This window comes from Myotis brandtii, unplaced genomic scaffold, assembly GCF_000412655.1.
Source record: "Myotis brandtii unplaced genomic scaffold, ASM41265v1 scaffold83, whole genome shotgun sequence".
Classification (NCBI taxonomy): domain Eukaryota; kingdom Metazoa; phylum Chordata; class Mammalia; order Chiroptera; family Vespertilionidae; genus Myotis; species Myotis brandtii.
Genome location: NW_005371371.1, coordinates 1,711,036 through 1,730,028, shown reverse-complemented (window position 1 = coordinate 1,730,028; position 18,993 = coordinate 1,711,036). Strand labels below are relative to the sequence as shown.

The window sequence follows — 18,993 nt, the reverse complement described above, 5'->3', positions numbered from 1 at the left end:
TTTGTTGAATTATACTCTGGGTGTGTGTATGTGCATGTGTGTGCTTTCTACCAATTTTCCAATTTCAGCCCGTTTTTCTCATCTCTTCTAGGGAGCATGATTGAGCGGATATTAGTATCATGCAACAACCAGCAGGATCTCCATGAATGGGTGGACCATCTACAGAAGCAAACGAAAGTCACATCCGTCAGCAATCCCCCCATTAAGCCTCATTCTGTGCCGTCTCATACCGTAAGGACCCCATACTTCTGCCTCCAAACTCCAGGGTCAGCTTTTGGTTGAGTTGTCAGCAAGTGGTCAAGTAATTTAAAGCATTATCAATATCTGGATCAAGAATGCACAATACTTGCCTTGTACTTCTCTGCAAATATTTGCTTATTTCCATTGAGTAGTGAATAGCTTCACAGTGGTCACACTTGTGAAACAGCCCTAAGTTGTGCTTCGTCACATACAGTCAGTGGCACTCGGGCAGGAGTCTGCTGCCGTGCTCAGATGGGCCTCAGAGAGTAAGGTACTGGGGTTTTCAACTGAAACTTGAAGAGTGTGCTTTTTCTGAGAAGTTTAAGTATTTATTTTATTTCATCAAAAAATAAGTATTTATGATGATGAAAGATGAAAAGGACCAGATTCATGTTGAAGGCATTAAAATGTAATTTTTGACTCATTATTTTGATTTTAAGAAAACCACTTCTACTTAGAAAAGCTCAACAGCTCAGCTCATCGGTTTTTTAGATACATAAACCTTTCAAAATAGATCAGTACCAAAGTGTCATTTTTTTAAAACTTCTCTTTATTGGTGTTTTTTTGCTTAAGATATTGCATCATTTGTCAATCTTTACCAAACAATATTGAAGAACCAGGCACACCTTTTTACAAATGACTTACGATTACATAGCATTTCCAGTTGGTAGGTTTCTCTCACATCCTTAGATTGTTATGATCTTTGTCAGGACGTTTCCTACCATGTAGTTCGCTTCTGCATTCGTTATCCTTGGCATTAAAGTTTTAGCTCAGGAAGGGTGGCTGTAGCATAGCGTTCTGGCCATGGTATCATCATACTCGAAATCTCTCAACAGTATGGAGGCTAAAACTGCTCATTTCCTTTAGCTGATATGTCATTTTGAATGACTCTGCCATTTATAACTCCATACTTTAAAAAATATTAAAGATGCCCTAACCGGTTTGGCTCAGTGGATAGAGCGTCGGCCTGTGGACTCAAGGATCCCAGGTTCGAATTCGGGTCAAGGGCATGTACCTTAGTTGTGGGCACATACCCAGTAGGGAGTGTGCAGGAGGCAGCTGATCGATGTTTCTAACTCTCTATCCCTCTTCCTTCCTCTCTGTAAAAAATCAATAAAATATATAAAAAATATATTAAAGATGCTTAGCTTTCATGGTACTAAACTTACTTCAAAGGCATGTATGTATGTGTGTGTTTATAAAGAAAAATGAAAGTGCCTTTTCATTCAAATTGTTAGTAACAGTCTGAAACTAAGCTTTATAAAATTTCATTTCAGGTAAAAGCTTTTTCTATTTGTACCCTGGCCTCTCATATTCCTTTTCATGTCACCCAGTGGCAAGGGAGGTGCCCATCAGCAGGGATTTTAAGTCCCCACTCTGTGGATGGCGCTGTTCCTCACATACAGGCTTTTGAAATGTGCCTTCTTAGGGAACTTCTTTTTGGGGAATTGAGTGTTCTCCCTGTGTTCTGTCCATATCTAACTTGAATAATATTCTAGTTTTAGCACAAAGCATACCTCTTTTGGCTTTTTTGAGGAAGGAGAAATACCACCAAGTATTACTTACTACTACATTATTGCTAGAAGGGATGTTTTGCATAATTTTATTCTTTTGTGAATTTTTTTTTTGAAAAAATTTTATAGTAGTTGTGTAGCAAATGACAAGCACTGACACACACACCAGGACAGGCCCGTGGTTTCTGCAGAAAGTTTGTTCTTAAATATGGTGGCATCAGCTAGAGCCAGGGTTTTCTTATTTTAAACATGTGTTTCAAATATTGTTCAGCTTTCTTTCCTTTTTTTTTAAGAAATTTTTTTAAAATGTATTTTTTATTGATTTCAGAGAGGAAGGGAGAGGGAGAGAGAGATAGAAACATCAATGATGAGAGAGAATCATTGATCAACTGCCTCCTGTACGCCCCCACTGGAGATCGAGCCCGCAACGCGGGCATGTGCCCTTGACCAGAATCGAACCTGGGACCCTTCAGTCCGTGGGCCAACGTTCTATTCACTGAGCCAAACCAGCTAGGGCTAAAAAATATTATTTTTATTGATTTCAGAGAGGAAGGGAGTGGGGGGGGGGTGGAGAGAAACATCACTGATGAGAGAGCATCATTGATTGGCTGCCTCCTGCACACCTCCTATTGGGGATCAAGCCTGTAACCCAGGCATGTGCCCTGATCTGGAATCCAACTGTGACCTCTTGCTTGGTTCCTGGGTCGATGCTCAACCACTGACCCACACAGGCTGGGTTGTTCAACTTTCTAATAATGGCTTCACTCAGGTTTACAGATCACAGAATCACTCAGCTCTTGCTCCTGTTAAGCATGCCTTATTGCTTTGGGTCATTGGCTAATTTTGAATTACTTAATTTATTTAACATTTTTTTATTTAATTGTCACTGTGATGGGTTTTCCAGTAATATAGACCCCAGTGATCAAGCCTTCTGAGAAGTTAGATTTCTATAACTTTGTTTTGATTAAAGTTAATCAAATAATTTGTTTTATTCCAGAGAGTGGCAATTTTTTCCTATAAAAAAAACCAGGTAGTAAATATTTTCAGCATTACAGGCAATATGGTCTCTGTAACACAAAAGCAGCTATCAACAGAGGTGGGCCTGGCTGTGCCACTCTTTAGTTAAACAAAACGTGGGGTCAGGTCCAAGCTTTGCCCACTCCTAAATCACAGGCACTGAATAACAGCTGACTGGGGAGGATTACCCTCCCCCATAATCTTGCTCCTAGTAGAATTCTGATATAGTATATATTAAATGAAATGCCTTTTTGCAAATGTTAATCCATGGCAAATAAAGGTGGTGGTGGAGTGTTGTCCGGGTTTTAGGCCCCCAGCATCCTGCTGCCTCCTAACCTAGGCTAGGCCGCAGCCTGAAGCAGAATCTTTGGGGTATCGCAGAGTCTAACTGCTTGGAGAAATGATAATCTGGGGGTTATTTCGTTGGGTGCATTTTTTAAAATTAGCGGAACTAAGTGTATTTGATTGAGGTTTCTTTGATGGTGAATGTTCTCTTTTTGCTTTTTCTTGTTCTTTTCCTTGGGTAGCTCCCCACCCATTCGATCACCCCATCCAGCAAGCATGCAGACAGCAAGTCGGTGCCACTGACGCCTGCCTACCACACACTGCCCCATCCCTCCCACCACGGCACCCCACACACGACCATCAACTGGGGGCCCCTGGAGCCTCCGAAGACCCCGAAGCCATGGAGTCTGAGCTGTCTGCGACCAGCACCTCCCCTCCGGCCCTCAGCTGCTCTCTGCTACAAGGAGGTGAGGTCTGAGCGAAAGTGAGCGCGACCTGACATCTGGACGTGTCAGGTTGGTTGTGCTGTGCTTCATTCCAGTAAATTCAGAAATAATGGAAAATCACGAATTTCTACCAGTGACATAAAAGTGCAGCTCAGCTTCTTTGAACTGTCTGCCTTTCTTTATTGTCATTTCCTTCTGTTTAAGGGCCTGGGAGGCTGTGGAGAACCTCATGGGGGTGGGTGGGTTAGTGCAACATCGGACCCTCTCTGTGCCCCGCATGGCCTTTTCTGTGCTCACCATGGTCCTACCTTGAGGAATCAGAAGCTTCCCATGGGCTTCCTCTGGGCCTCTAGCTGAGTCTGAAATGATTTTCAGCTTCCAGTCATGATGGGTCTCACTATTTCTGCATGCTATTCTGCTGTGCCTTCCTTATGATCCTTTTCCAAGTTTGAGATCTTGCCCGGGAACCCTACATTTACAAATAAAAAATGAAAGTTAAGACGGCTTTTCTCTTTGTGTAAGAGGTCATCATGCACGTTGCTCTTTTCCTTTCTAATCCAGGATTTTGTGCAGTTAAAATATGATTCCCAGCCATAAATAAGTGTTAACAGTTTCCTGCACTTTCATGCTAGGTTTTATACAATAAATCTGCTTTGATGAGGAAAGGAAGTGCCATGAGAATTGCATTCTGAGAAGTGTTAGCACTCGAGGAAGCTTGATAATTGAAATGATGAGAGTTGGTTATCGCGCGTGAGCGGCATGAATGAGTATGGTTATCATGCGTATGAACTTGAGTATGAGTTGGCAGTGTGGTCATCGTGAATGTGGATATGGTTACTGTGAGTGTGAGTGTCGTTATTGTGAGGGAGAGTATGGTGATTATGAGTATCAGTGTGGTTGCAATGAGCGTGAGTGTGGGTGAGGATGGTGAGTAGGGGTGTGAGTGTGGTTATTCTATTAGCCTGAGTATGAGTATGGGTAGAGTGTGAGAATGCATATAGTTATCATGTGAGCATGTGACTATGGTTATTCTGAGTGAGTGTGGTTATCACTGTTGTGATTATCATGAGTGTGTGTGTGAATGTGACCATGGTGAAACACTATTGCCTGATAGGAGTTTCCACATCTAGTCAGAGACCAAATTTGCCTAAGAATCTGGAGCAGACCCTCCCTTAATCCTTGCTAGCAGTTCTAAAAATTTTAACACCTAGAACAGTGCTACATAAATTATTATTTCTTTACGTTTTTTGTTCTTAATGAATTTTGAATTTTTTGATATGTCTTGCTGATGGTGGTTATATGCCCAAGTCAGAAATGTCTTTATCATGGGCAGTTCCTTAAAGAATGTTGATGTTCATTATTACCTAGTTTAGTGTTTACAGGTAGCACAGGCAAGCACTGGTGGAGATTTCATTATTGAGAAGAAAAATTGGGATAAAAGTGTTAATTAAGCAAAGGAACAGAAAGGCAAGGGAAGAGGTGTGGCAGTGAACGTGAGCATCTGGTTTGGGTAAGTCTGGCTACAGTTGCTTTGCTGGACCCCATGCTGTAGAAAAGGTTTCACACTCTTAAGTATTGTACAGTATTACTGAGCACCTCTAAGCACTTAGTGAAGAGAAGTCCTACTGAGTATGGCAAAAAACGGAGCAGCCAGCCTTGTCTGCGTCGAGGAGTCGGGTGCGACTGTGTGTGGATTTGTGCCCTCTGCACGTGTGGTGGGTGCCTTGTCTGGTGCGCCGCCAGGAGTCTCATGTCTTTGCTTTGAGTTATGGAAGCCACCAAACACATGCCGTGTTTATTTCTCTGTGAGCTGATTTCTGCTGCATTTTAAAGAGTTTTTAAATACTTATTTTTATGGAAAATATTTTGAAGAGATACCTTTAAACATAAACTTTTGTTCCCTCTGTGCTTTCAGTCTGACTCATCCCATAGCACATGTCACCTTCTGAGTCTTGGTTTCTCATTGTAAGATTCACAAATGGCTTATGTAATTTAAATGATGCAGAAATGAACCCTTTTTAAAAAAATATATTTTATCGATTTTTTACAGAGAGGAAGGGAGAGGGATAGAGAGTTAGAAACATTGATGAGAGAGAAACATCGATCAGCTGCCTCCTGCACACCTCCTACTGGGGATGTGCCCGCAACCAAGGTACATGCCCTTGACCGGAATCGAACCTGGGACCTTTCAGTCTGCAGGCCGACGCTCTATCCACTGAGCCAAACCGGTTAGGGCAGAACCCTTTTTGATACTGATAATTTAATGCATGCTTGACAATTGAAACTTTACCCACTCCATTGGACTTCTTCCTACTCTCAGTTTTTCACCTTCATCTTCTGCAGTTTGTGAAGTTGTGTTGTAGAGGTAAGAGGTAGACCGTTGCATTATGAATTTAGCTCTGAACTAGTGTGAACATGCTCTAGAGAGCCAGTGTCTCATCTTCTCTCTGCATCTGTGCTCAAGGCCGATAGGATGATCTATCTTACTCCATTTTCTTCTTTCTAAGGCTTCAAATATTTTCCTAAAGGACTCATATTTTACTTACCTCTCCTTTAAAAATAGCCCTGGGCTTGGCCAGGTAACTCGGTTGATGAGAGTGTTTTCCCAATATGCCAAGGTAAGTGGGTTCTATCTCCTGTCAGGGCATATACGAGATTCAGCCAGTGAATGTATGTATAGGTGGAACAGCAAGTTGATGTTTCTCCCTCAAATAAAAAATTGTAAAAATAGCCTTAGTTTTCTCATCTCTTTCTAGTTAGCGGCAGCAGATGGGTCTGTGCCAAAATTAGTAGCATGCATGGCTCTCTGTGCGCACACCAGCCAGCTGTCCTTTCCTCTCCAGAGGCTGCCTGCCTCCCCTCTGCTGTGTGTGTGACAGTGCTGACGGACCCAAGTAACATGAGGGTTCTTACCAGTTACTGTCCTAGTATTAATTTTAAATTAATGCTCCGCTGCTGGCAAAAAATCAAAATATGAGAAACGTAGGAAACTTTTAACAGTGAATGGCTGTGGTGATTTAATATTTTACACCTTTACAGTGACACTTACTGATCTGTCAGTAAAAATTACTGCCTTGGGAAATTGTGTCAGCATTTTTTCTCTTTTTTTTCCTTAGGATCTTAGTAAGAGTCCCAAGACCATGAAAAAGTTGCTACCTAAGCGTAAACCAGAGCGGAAGCCTTCAGACGAAGAGTTTGCGCTGAGGAAAAGTGAGTCTGTGTGCACAAAGGCCCGGGTCTGCCTCACACCCCACAGCACAGTGTGCTGGGATAGGGAGATGGCTTCTCAAAGACTTCAAACACAAGTCAGGGTCGGAGCCTTCGTGGCACTTCCAAAGGAAATTGTTGGAGCAGCAAGAGCGACAAACTACTGCGGTGTAGACACTTGAGCAGGAAAGAAACACTAGTGATGTGCTGTTGGGTTGGACGCGGGGTTTGTGGGAGTGAGGCTTTCAGCTTGTAGGGACTGTGATGGGACAGGACTCTGAGGCCGGGGGAAGGTCTGGGCCAGTGGTGAGAATTTCAGAGTTGTTCTCTGTGCTTAGGTGGTTTCTCAAGCTGTGAGATTGAATAGACAGAGAATAAGAGAAAGGGTCGAGTCTTAGATGATGAGGGAGGGAAGGAGCTAGCAGAAGAAGGACCAGGAGGTAATAAGAAAACCAAGGGTTTTTGTATGGGCTAAAGGAGAAACTTTATCTGTGTGGACCACTGTGTAACTAGTGCCTATGCACAGCAAGTACTAAGTAAACCTGACTCCTTTAAAGTCACATCGTAATTCTGTAAGTTACTTTAACCTTTATTACATTCAGAATCAGAGAAGTTTTTCTGGTTATTAGAATAGTCTGGGCCACATAGAAAATGTTCGCTGTCCTCTCATTAATTTACCTTCTTCAACCTTCTCAGGGAAGCCAGTCCCTTTCTGGCTTCATGATGCTTTTGTGGCACTGAGGAGGAAACCACTGTACTTGCCCACGTCTGAAAATAATCCAGTTACATCAGCTGCACAGAGGGAATGGCCTGTTCCTGGAAGTTACCTTGCAACACCTCCTGAAATTAAACTAGTTAAATGTTACCTTTCTTACTCCTGAGAGAGGAGCTTGTTATGGAGCTTATAATGAGAAACCTGTTAATTGATTGGTCCCAATTCGTGAAATTTAAGTCAGCTTCTCAATTGCTCTTAAACTCTTCATACTGGAGTTTATTTTTCAGTAGGGACTATTCGGCTTGTTTTGTATATAACTGTCTTACTATCATAAAATGACATAGAGGGTTTAGTGTGCAACTTATAAATATTTCAGCCTTCCCTTCTTCTTACATTTTTATTACAGTAGGTGAGCTTTTTAAAAAATATATCCAGCCTGGCCGGCGTGGCTCAATGGTTGAGCATCGACCTATAGACCAGAAGGTCACAGTTCAGTTGCAGTCAGGGCATATACCCAGGTTGCAGGGGTGATCCCCAGTGTGGGGCATGCAGGAGGCAGCTGGTCAATGTTTCTCTCTCATCATTGATGTTTCTGTCTCTCTCTTCCTCTCCCTTCCTCTCTGAAATCAATAAAAAAATATTTTTAAAAATATCCAAATATTATGTTAGAAAATATGAAAATCTAGGAAAACAAACTAGAGAAACAATTTAACCCTAGGTTCATATGAAGTGTGAGGCTCTGAGCTTGGTATTAATACCATTAGATGCTGTTAGTCTGGAAGATTCTGTTCTCTGTACCTGTGATCTCTGAGAGTGAAGCCAGTGTCTGGAATAATCCATAGCTTAAGGAAGAGCCCTGGAATGATACCTTCAAGCTTTAGATTGTGCCTTATAAATTTCTTAGATGAAATCTCTAGTAGGAATTTGTGGATCATAGGAAATGTTCTTTGTAAAGTCTCTGATAAATGTGGTCATATCGCCTGTCTTCATTCCTACCAGCTGTGGATGGAGGGAAGACTTTCTCTCCACTATCCATATCAACACTGAGAATTGTCAGTTTTTTCACTTGTTATCAGATTGGTATGTGAAAACCTGATGCTTTGTTTTAATTCTCACTTCTTAGTGGGATTGACTGTTTTTTGTTACTGACCGTATTCTTTTTGTGTGAAATGCTTGTTTCTAGTTCTTGCCTTTTTTTTTAATTTCAGGATATGGAATATTATTTTTCTTCTGGATTAGTAAGATAACATGTACTTAGGATATATTAACCTTTTGTCAATATGCTGCAGATAAGAAATACTTTTAAATAATTAAAAATTCTGTTGAATGTAATTTTGTAAATACTGGAAAACAGCTATCTGACAAGAAAATAAAAGGAGGGGTTATCTTGATTGTCATCATTTTGGTTGAGTGGATGACTTCACATTCCTCTACTTAATTGGAGTAGTTATTTTTAGATTGTGACCTGTTGTACTTGTCATTTTTAGTTCGATTGTGACATGTTGTGTCTGTCTTGACAGGCACAGCTGCTTTGGAAGAAGACGCACAGATTCTGAAAGTCATCGAAGCTTATTGCACAAGCGCCAAAACACGGCAAACACTTAACTCAAGTAAGTTTTATGGTAGTGGTTCGTTGTTTTGGTGTGTGGGTTTTTTTTGTTTGTTTGTTTGTTTTGGGGTTTTTTTGGTAAATCACAGTGGGAAGGAAACTGGGCTGTGGGGTCCTGTGCACGGCCCTCTGTGTACTGCCTGAAGGGTCCTTAGTGAGTGATGCTTCTGTGGTCTAGGCAGGTATAGGATAGCTTGAGCCTGACATCCCTAAATCATTGAAAGGGTCTGAGCTGTCAGTAAAATAACTGATTTATAGAGAAGGTTCTACTGGGAAGCCTTTAAGTATAAGGTGCTGCCAGAGTTTATGAAGCTTAGAGAAGATATATTTAGATATCAGCGGAAGATTCATTCAGTTCAGTTATTTAAGCTACTTAAACTATTGGTGTGATATTGGGATTTTACTTATTTAATTATTAGCTTTTTACAATTGTTGTTAAAAATATAAATCTAGAACAAGGTTTCTTTTAGTCCACTCCCTTTTTTTAAATGATTGCATTTAAAAAATTTTGAAAGTAGACACAATTTATTAGATTTCAGTGCCACTGAATTTGCCTGCATCTTATGCATAATGTCTTAAAATCTTAATCTCTTGCGAGAACAATAACAAGTGGGCCTTTTTTTTTTTTTAACTTCCCCAGCATTTGAGGGTGGAGTGCAGCACAGTGAGGGGTGGGGCAGATGGAGTAAAGTATGTGGTTTGTTCAGAAGAAAAGGGGACAAGTTTACCCTCTGCTGGTGCTGGGGCCACAAGCATCACAGGGTATCCTTCTGTACTGTTGTTTCTTAGGGCTTTTATTTTTTAAGAACTGGATGGTTTATATATTACTTCTAGCATAAAAACTAGTTTTTATTCAATTTTCTATGTTTGGTTCCCTTTCCACCCTGACATTTGACAAATCACTTATCTCTCCTTCATTTTCATTACCTGTAGTATGGTGATTAGAATCAGTGTCCTGTCCTGTTTTTAAACTAAAGATGGAGGGGCGGGGGAAGGGGGAAAGGGAATTTCAACTGCTTTAGCTTTTGTTAAAGATGAAGATAGGGCTAATAAGGTTAAACCCCAAGTGGCATTTACAAATCATCTAGAAACTTCCTGTGGCCAGTACATTACATATCCCACCTGTGGCATTAAGACTTTTCCCCCCATATTCTCACTGGTGAAAATGTCTTTCGTAGTGACTAGCCAGCAGAGAAGGAATCGAAATGGAAAGGTCTGAATGTGGAGTGCATATTCATAAAATCAGGCAATCATTTGTAAGTCCAGATTATTGTCATTTAAGATATTACATACAGTTTCATATATTTGATGAGATTGTGTTATAAGTAATAGGCTGTAAAATGTCAAAATGTTTTTGGTTTTGAATTTGAGATGTTAAAGAATTATTCATCTCAACTTCAGTTATTTGAAATACAATTTCAACCTGATAGTCTCAGGTGACTAGACTAGGCAATATGAGCTTTATGTATGTTTTTTGTGGGCGCTGCATTTCTTCATCCAAGAGACAGTGAGTGCCCTGTGATGTGCCTGTGGCCTTGCTGCTTCTGGCTGCCTCAAAGGAATGGCTCATCGTTTGTGCAGATCTTTCCTTATCACATTGCTTTATTATGTGTTTCCATTTCTCCTGTGCAAGAAAAGCATTGGACACTACATTGATTTTTATATTTAATGGCTATTATGAGCCAACTCATATATACAATCATATATGGCCTTAACCCAAACATTCTTAAGAACAGGTCGGATAGGAAATTGACCCTTTGCGCTTGAAAGGTGATTTCCTTAACACATTTGGAAATGGGATCAGAGTGAAAGCAGCTCTTTTCATATTAAATGTTTAGTGAAGACAGGATAATATGTCTTATCTAAAATTCAGCTCAGTTCTGTATACATTTAGATGCCATTTACAAACTAAACATCTTGGGTATTAATTTCTATCTCAAAGAGATAATGACCTTCACAGACTATAGGTATTTAGTTGAAGAAATCCAAACTAGACTATTGCTTGTTGTTACGGATTTGGAATGGAATTACTTTGGTCAGAAGCAGGAACAGGATGGGACCAGTGGTTGCTGTCTGTGCCATTCCCCAACACAGAGGGGCACTCTGGTTCCCACTGAGTGTTTCGTTCCAGAACCTTTGTCCCTGGTCCATTCCAGCCTGCATGTCTCATGCACAGCCGCCTGCCCAGTCATTGCTCACAGATGCCAACCACTCATGGGCTTATTTCTGTTCTCCCATTTTGCTCCCACTTCCTCCTGTTGTCCTTCTTTTAACATAGTGGCACTACCAGTTCACATCGCTCTTCCTGCCAGTAAAAGGGTCTGCATCAGGGTAGATAACACTTGAACTGACATGGCTTCCCACTTTATCCATATCCACTGGCTGAGCGCTCTAAGGAGTGGAGATGCGGCGTGATGGGAAAGGGGCAATGAGTGGGAAGCGGACCCTATTTAATTCCTTTCTCCATTCTGAAATTTTTACAGTGGTTATAGTTCGTAAGGTAAGTTTTAGACCCCCATCATTAAGATGACTTCTGGTGACTTATAGTCTGACAAAGAGGTAGCTGAAGAAGTAAGTCAAAAATCCTTTGAAACTATTTTGCATTCAATATCCATTTAATGGATAGGAAACAATTTTTAATTAACCACACAAATGGTTCCTTTTACAAATAATGTCCTAAATGAGGTTATTTGTCAATAGAATGTGGAATAGAATTGGTTACTTGTTAAATGTCTATGGATTCATTTGTACTAGTAGACCTAGGCTTAATTTGAAAAGATTTAACTGAGGACTTAATAGCAATGTTTTTAGAAAGGAACAATTTGGAAATAATATTGTGCTTTAGGTTTATTTAAATAATAATTGTTCTGGTTTTATTCTAAGGGTTGTGCTAACTTTGTTATTAAAACCCAGCCATAAATAAGGAGAAGTGAACATTGTTGCCATTTTTTTAACAGTATTTTCTCTTTTCCTTCTTTTCCCATCACCTTTTGCTTTTATTTTCATGTTTTTGGTTGTGGCTCTTCCTGTCCGTCCTCCTTTTCATCTCACCTTTGCCTGTCACACCTGTCACTCCATCCCACTCCCGTCTTAGCATGGCAAGGCACTGACCTGATGCATAATCACGTCTTGGCTGATGATGACCAATCAAGTCTAGACTCCTTGGGTCGTCGCAGTAGCCTTTCTCGTTTGGAGCCTTCAGACCTCTCGGAAGACTCTGACTATGACAGTATATGGACAGCCCATAGTTACAGAATGGGTTCTACATCTCGTAAGAGCTGTTGCTCATATATCTCTCACCAGAACTAATGCACTTCTGAGCTTTCTTAACAAATGCTTGTTGTATCGCAGCCTGCTTTTCTTAGATGTTTTCTTGCTGTTCCTTGTCTCTTTTATGTGATATTTTAACAACTTTTGAGAGCGTTTCTGATATTCCCATTGTATTTTGTGGAGGCATAATTGCCAATTCGAGTATCCATTTGAAATTACTAACTAACTGTTGAAGGAGATGGTGAATTCACACAGCCTATATCTATGGGTTCTTTTCTCTGGATAGTGGTGGTTTTATAGCCCAAAATGGTTTGGTTTTTTTATTCTCACTATAGCAACTGTCTCATTTCTTTTTGGATACAGCTATATGAACACTTTTATATTTTATACTGAAACCATACAGGTTTGTGATCTAAGTGCCAGTAACACGGTGGAGACTCTGGCCTTATATATAGGATTCTAAATTTTTTATGTATAATGGACACCCTGATCAAGTAGTTGTGGAGAGAGAAGAAGGAAAAAGCATGCACAAAAGTACTGAGAGTTCGTTCAGACAGCGTGTTCTGAGGACTCCTGGGGGCACTTGGCGACCATGAAGAACCATGTGTTGGTGTGGGCTTTGGGCCTTGGCAGCACTGGAAAACTTGTCTGCACCCTACAGCTCTGTGCTTGTCAGTGTGCCACATGTGCTCTTCCCTGTGCCCCCATTTGCCCGTGGGGTGGGAGTTTTCCTCTGCAAGGTCCAAATTATTGTCAGAGTTCAGACACGGTCATCACACCAAACTTTCCTTAATTGGAGTAATTTCTCTTAAATGGCACTTAGCAAGCCTGTGCCACTCTACCGAAGGTTTAAAGTCCAAACTCTGAAGCATTGAGCCTCTGAAAGTGTAGATTAGAGTGCTTTCAGAGAGAGGCATTTTGGTGTGCTTAAAAGGCGAGTGCTTTGGCTTCAGTCACAGCCTGGCTTTCACCCTGACATTCATACTTATACTGCCTGTGATGGACACATTGTTTGTTTTCAGCAACTAGCTGCAGTGAATCTCCATTTACAGCAACCCTGTCCTATGTAACCTTCATTCTTGATTGTAATGGGGTATCTGAGTCTATTGAAGACTTACTGAGTTGCCATGTAACTCACTTATTAGGAAAGCTCAGATTGGGGTGCACTCCCCCACTTTCCTGGGATTTGTTGTAAGGAGATTTCACTGGCATCACTCAAGACTAATTTCTGCTTCAAAAAGAACTGAATGTGACATGTTGCATTCAGTTGTAGCATCCAAATCCACATCCGGTCATTGCTAGAGGGGAGGAAGTGTGTTCTCTCCCATGCATGCTATATCTGGTGTTAAAATGGAACCTTAAGGTTGTGTTTTAAGTATCCATTGAAACCAGCTTCAGAAAACAAGATGCCATAGTAAACTGGGAATAACATTTTTTCCTTTCTTCAGGGTGGCTGTAATTCCAGGTGGCTGTGAATTCTCTCTTCCCTCACCATACCTCCTTCACCAAACCCATGTATTCAGTGTTCTGATCTCGTTTGCACAGAGACAACTCTGATACACTATGTCATTGTTTCCTGGGAGCTGGGTCCTGTTGCTCACAAGCCCAGAGGTGCTAGTGAACTCCCGGCAGTAGCATATTGCTTAGAAAATCAGACAGCTTCAGCACTGCATGCAATGGGGTCATTGGGAAAACCGATAATTCTAAGTATCTGTTTTCAAGCTTATGACATCTGGAGATTTCATATTTTTATATCAATTAGTATAAAAAAGTTGAGGAGCAATCGTTTAAAATTAGAGCTCAGTATTAACCCATGGTAGAGATGGAGTTTAATATATGTTCAGCCAAATAGCAAATGGAATTTTTGGAAAGCTATAACTACACAGTTCATATGCTTACTCAATATCATGCAAGGAATTTAGAAGTAATTTTGTTTTATATTACGTAGAGAACTCACCTTTTCTGATATGAATAGAACATCTTTTTGTTTGCTTTGAGACTATAATTGGTGCATTGGCCTCGATGCCTTTGCCATGCCTTAGTAAACTTGGGTTGCCTGGGTCATTTGCTATATACCACAACAATTGAAATACAGTTGCTGCACTTAGATTTTTCTGTAACACTAGTATCATTTGGGTTGTCTAAATGAGTTTCATTTTCTATACACCAAAGTTTTGACATGTTCCCATTATTCCTGTTTGTACCAGTTAAAGCCATTTGACGATGATTCTTTGTTGATGCTAAGATCACTGCACAATAACAACCTGGCTTTTTGTTTGTTTGGATTTGTTTTGAATGTCTGGCACCATTAGTTCTTGTGACCTGGTTGGAAGTAATAGTGCCACAGGCCTGAAAAAAGTTCTTGTGTGGCAGTGGTGATAAGGCGTCCAAAGGGCCATGTTTCTACTTCTGTGGAACTTTAGTCATGCTGAAATAGTATTATATGCTTATACAGTTCTGTAATATTTATGTGTACAGCTAGTATTATAATGAAAGGATGAAGAATCTGGACTAGAAAGTAGGGTTAAGCCATTACCAGGCCTTGTTGCAAATGGCCTAAATGGTGTTCCCATTGAATTAACACTTGCCACAAATACATAAGCTTATATTAATTGTGTTTTGCATAAAATTGCCAAACACAGTAGTGTGTATATAGTGGTATAAGACCTGGGAAAAATTTATATATTGTGCTTTTTATCTGTGAACGGGAAAGCCATTTTTAGTGGGTGACTGCCCTTTGAAGACTCAGTTGGATGTATACCTGAATGTTGCATTGTATTGTACAGTATCATGTTATTGTTTGTGGTTGCATATGGCAATGAAGTGTTTGTTTTATAAAAAAAAAAAAGACGTCTGTTATGTACAGTTGAAATAAATTTTGCATTTGCTAGCCTGTGGCTTTTAATATTTGTTACATGGGGGTGGGGGGAGTAGCATAGTTTGCAGTTTAATATGATTTAGCTGTTCTCATGAACGTTGTCTTCCAAAGAAAGGCCAGGCAATAGAACACTTTCTATCTGCCTTAATGGAGAAGCTCTCACTTTCTTAGGTTAAATATATTCTAAACAATACAGGGCCACTCCTTGTACATTTTTATTTCATCTATTTTTCTTTAATTTTTCAATCACTGGGAAGTTTGTCTTAAGAATGGAGCATCTCATTTTTGTGTGTTTTGTGTGTGTGTGTGTGTGTGTGTATGCATAAATAGAAAAAAACGCAACTTTAATGCTTTTTTATTTATACTAAGGTCAGTTTTTATTTTTGTTTTTTTAAAGTGCATGCCCAGTTTAGTAGGAAAAGCAAAATGAAAGGAAAAGAAGTCCCCATGCCATTGTGGGGCTAGGCCAAGGTGCAAACAATGAACAAATGCAAATCATTCTCTAAAGAGAATCCTCACATTTCTTTTCCTAAGAAAAATAAATTAGAGTCTTATAGCCATAAATAACAAAGTGGCATTTTGGAGAAATTTTATTAAGTAGGTTTTTAAAAGTATAATAATTTTTTAAAATATTTTTTTATTGATTTCAGAGAGGAAGGGTGAGAGGTAGAAACATCAATGATGAGAATCATTGATTGGCTGCCTCCTGCACGTCCCCTACTGGGGATTGAGCTCACAGCCCGGGCATGTGCCCTGACCTGGAATCAAACATGACCTGGTTCATAGGCTGATTGATGCTCAACCACTGACCATACCGCCCAGGCTAAAGTGTAATATTTTACTTCATTCTGGAAGTTATTTCACTTTTGGTTGTGTATAAGTAGATGAAGATATTAGAAATACGAATTTAAGAAGTGAGTTTTGCTACAAACATACTAGACTGCTGGCTAGCTAGGCAGATATGTTTGTTATTTATTTATTTTTTATATAAACTGTTTCTTGGCTTTTGGAGGAGGCTGACTCACTCATGCGTACACACACACACATATCATGCTCATGCCCTGGATTTGTGTTGTCAGATCAGGCACCAAGGTAGTGGTCTAACAACCAAGATGATTGTGCGCTGGGGCTTGAGTCCTACTTACTCCTGCTGCCTGGGCAAATCATCTGTTTATAAAATGGAAGTGTTCGATCAATCGGTGTTTCTCAAATGAAAGCCCATTTGGGGTTCTCTGAATGTTTTAGGAAGCAGTGTTCTAAGTGTGTCTTCAGCTTCTGGATTACACCTCTGAGTTGCCTCCAGGGGCCCCAGTGCCTACTGTCTCTCCAGCTGTGTGGTGCAGAGTGACCCCTGCTGGTGGCCGTGTGGACCTGTCACTGCCTGTTTGCAGCCATTGGCGGCTGGATCCCAAGCATGTGCAGATCTCTTTGGAGTCCTCAGGTTTGGTAAATGCTGATTGGTGCTAAGTATACATTATTGTTTCTTTATATTCACCCCCTATTGAACAACTACAAGACCAACCAGCATTTGTGTGTATGTATCTATAGATAGGATTTTAGGCTAGTCGAGCACTCTTCAGATTGTTACCCGGAAAGATTGATGCTGAAGAAAAGGTGTTTAGCACACAGACGAATTTAGGAAATGCTGAATTAAACTTCAACAGGCATTTTTACTGCAAATCTTCTGAAAACCTTAAAAATGCTACATGTACCTTGTGAATCTCTAAGAAGTGGCTGTAGCATTCAACATTTTCCAAGATGATGTGTTGTGGAAACCCCTATTATCACCTGTAAAATACAGATTTTGGGAAACACAGATTTGAGTATGCTGGAACCATCATGAACCTGTTCATCTGTGTCTCAGACCTTTTCGAGAATTTTAAATAAAGCAATAGAACATTTTTGGTGGTTCTGCTGTTAAATTGTTTTTCCAAACTAAGTAGTTCAGGCAAAACATGCTGCAGTACCTCTGAAAATATTTCAGTAATCTTGGAGGTAACTTGTTAAATCTGTTTACTTTCTAAAACTTTGTTCTTAAATAGTCAACTTACTTATAAACCTGGCTGGAGAATATTCCTTTATTGTTTTGTTGAAATACTAACATTTTTTCAGTTATTTTAGCAAAATATGTTATATTGAAACTAGGCAAAATATTAGCCTCCCATGGATTTCTGTTCAGGAAGCAAGTAATCTTCATTAACAAACCTCCTGGCTCATCATCAGACCTATAAATGACATTTTTTTTACATTGGTATGTTTCAGGAATATAGCAGCTTAGTACATCTGACTACAGCAAACTTAACATTTTTTTCTGTCTTAGATATTTTTATTTATTTTTAGAGGGAGGAAGGGAGAGAGGGGGGGGGAGAGAAACATCAATGTGAGAGTAAACATAGATTGGCTGCCTCCTGCATACCTCCAACCAGGGATTAAGCCCACAAACTGGGCATGTACCCTGACTGGGGATTGAACTGGCAACCTTTTGATGCACAGGAGGACACCCAACCAATTGAACCACACTGATCAGGGTTCAAACTTAACATTTTTATAATATATAGTTGCATTCTTCTTGTGTGTTTTAAGTGTATTTAAAAATCAGAACCATGTCATGCATGTACAACCGTTGTACCAATTCTTACAGATTTTAGTTTCTCTGATTTAGTTATGCTATATGAAGGAATTTAAAGTTTTTATCTTTATGATTTCATCTGGTAAGAGATATTTATAAAATGTAATTTTAAATTAATCCTCAGGACAACTCTGCAGCGGTGGTCAATTTTGTTCTTCTATTTTACCAGTAATGGAAGGTGGTTCAGTGGTTAAGTGAGCAGCCTGAGTTTATTGAGGACTACCACCGACGGGTGTGAGTGCACGTGCAGACGGTCCCAGCCCCTCTGCAGGACAGCAACTGCTGTCTGGCCCCTTTACAAAGTGGATATCCCTTGTGATTCTATCTTATGTTGTTTGAACGTTTTAATGCTGGAAAGAGTGTAAATAGTTTGCCTAGGGAGCTAGAAGATGTAAAAATAATTATGTGTAGAATTTAATATTCCCTCAAGTGCTGTTGTATAAAAACATTTTTAACCTCTTGTCTCATTAACCCATTTGAAGGACTGTTGTATTACAAAACTGAATGTGACAGATAAACAACTGATAACTTTTTTGATTTGACTAACACAGTCAAGAACTGTATGGACTCAAAGCAGATACCCGTTGGAAAATTTATGAGCCTTCTAAATTGTCCTATGTCATCAGTTTGCTTCTCTTCACAGTGCAAATTAAATTTGTTTTCTACATATCTGAATCTTTCTGAATCTTTTTCTCTTTTTCTAGGAAAATAGCACATGAATTAACTTCCTTATAAAAACATGGGTAACGTTTACTTTTGTATCAGAAGCACAGGATTTTCCTCAGCCTTAATAATTTTTGAGCTGGCTTGTATCCCTGTACTTTCTCAGTACTTTGTTTCACATACCAGTTTCCTTCTTAAGCAGCATTTCCCCAAGTAGCCCAGGTTTCCAAACAGCCTTCCCTACTAACCCAGAAAGGCCTAGAAGACACGCCACTCGCCATGGCAAGTAATTCTCCAGCTGTGCAGCTCACTGTGTGAAGGGGAGTCTGTGGCCCTAAAGCGGGGTATGAGTGAAGCCACGCCTCCCTCTGCCTGACAGTGACGAGGTCTGCTGGATTTGCAGCATGGTGGGAACACGAAAACACTAGCAGAGGGTCCTTGAAGTGGTATTTGATAAACCTATGTACAAACATACTTCTATATACCAGTTTATTAAGTAAGGCTTGTGACAACATTCTAA

The 18,993-nt window shown here is 40.1% G+C and overlaps 1 protein-coding gene across 8 annotated transcripts in view; it reads left to right on the top strand.

The window, feature by feature from the left end:
- Nucleotides 1-18,993, top strand: part of ARHGEF7 (Rho guanine nucleotide exchange factor (GEF) 7) — an 80,008-nt gene that overhangs the window by 54,337 nt on the left and 6,678 nt on the right. Inside the window, exons 14-19 of one of the 8 annotated variants that reach the window (XM_005884453.2) lie at nucleotides 92-231; nucleotides 3,299-3,523; nucleotides 6,619-6,712; nucleotides 8,945-9,034; nucleotides 12,128-12,304; nucleotides 13,752-15,302. In XM_005884453.2, the coding sequence (XP_005884515.2) occupies nucleotides 92-231; nucleotides 3,299-3,523; nucleotides 6,619-6,712; nucleotides 8,945-9,034; nucleotides 12,128-12,304; nucleotides 13,752-13,762 (737 nt within the window). In that variant the 3' untranslated portion in view covers nucleotides 13,763-15,302. Of the gene's footprint in view, nucleotides 1-91; nucleotides 232-3,298; nucleotides 3,524-6,618; nucleotides 6,713-8,944; nucleotides 9,035-10,211; nucleotides 10,268-11,516; nucleotides 11,579-12,127; nucleotides 15,303-16,426; nucleotides 16,790-18,993 lie in introns of those variants that run through there. The other 7 variants (XM_005884458.2, XM_005884454.2, XM_005884457.2 and 4 more) reach the window with 7 other exon arrangements.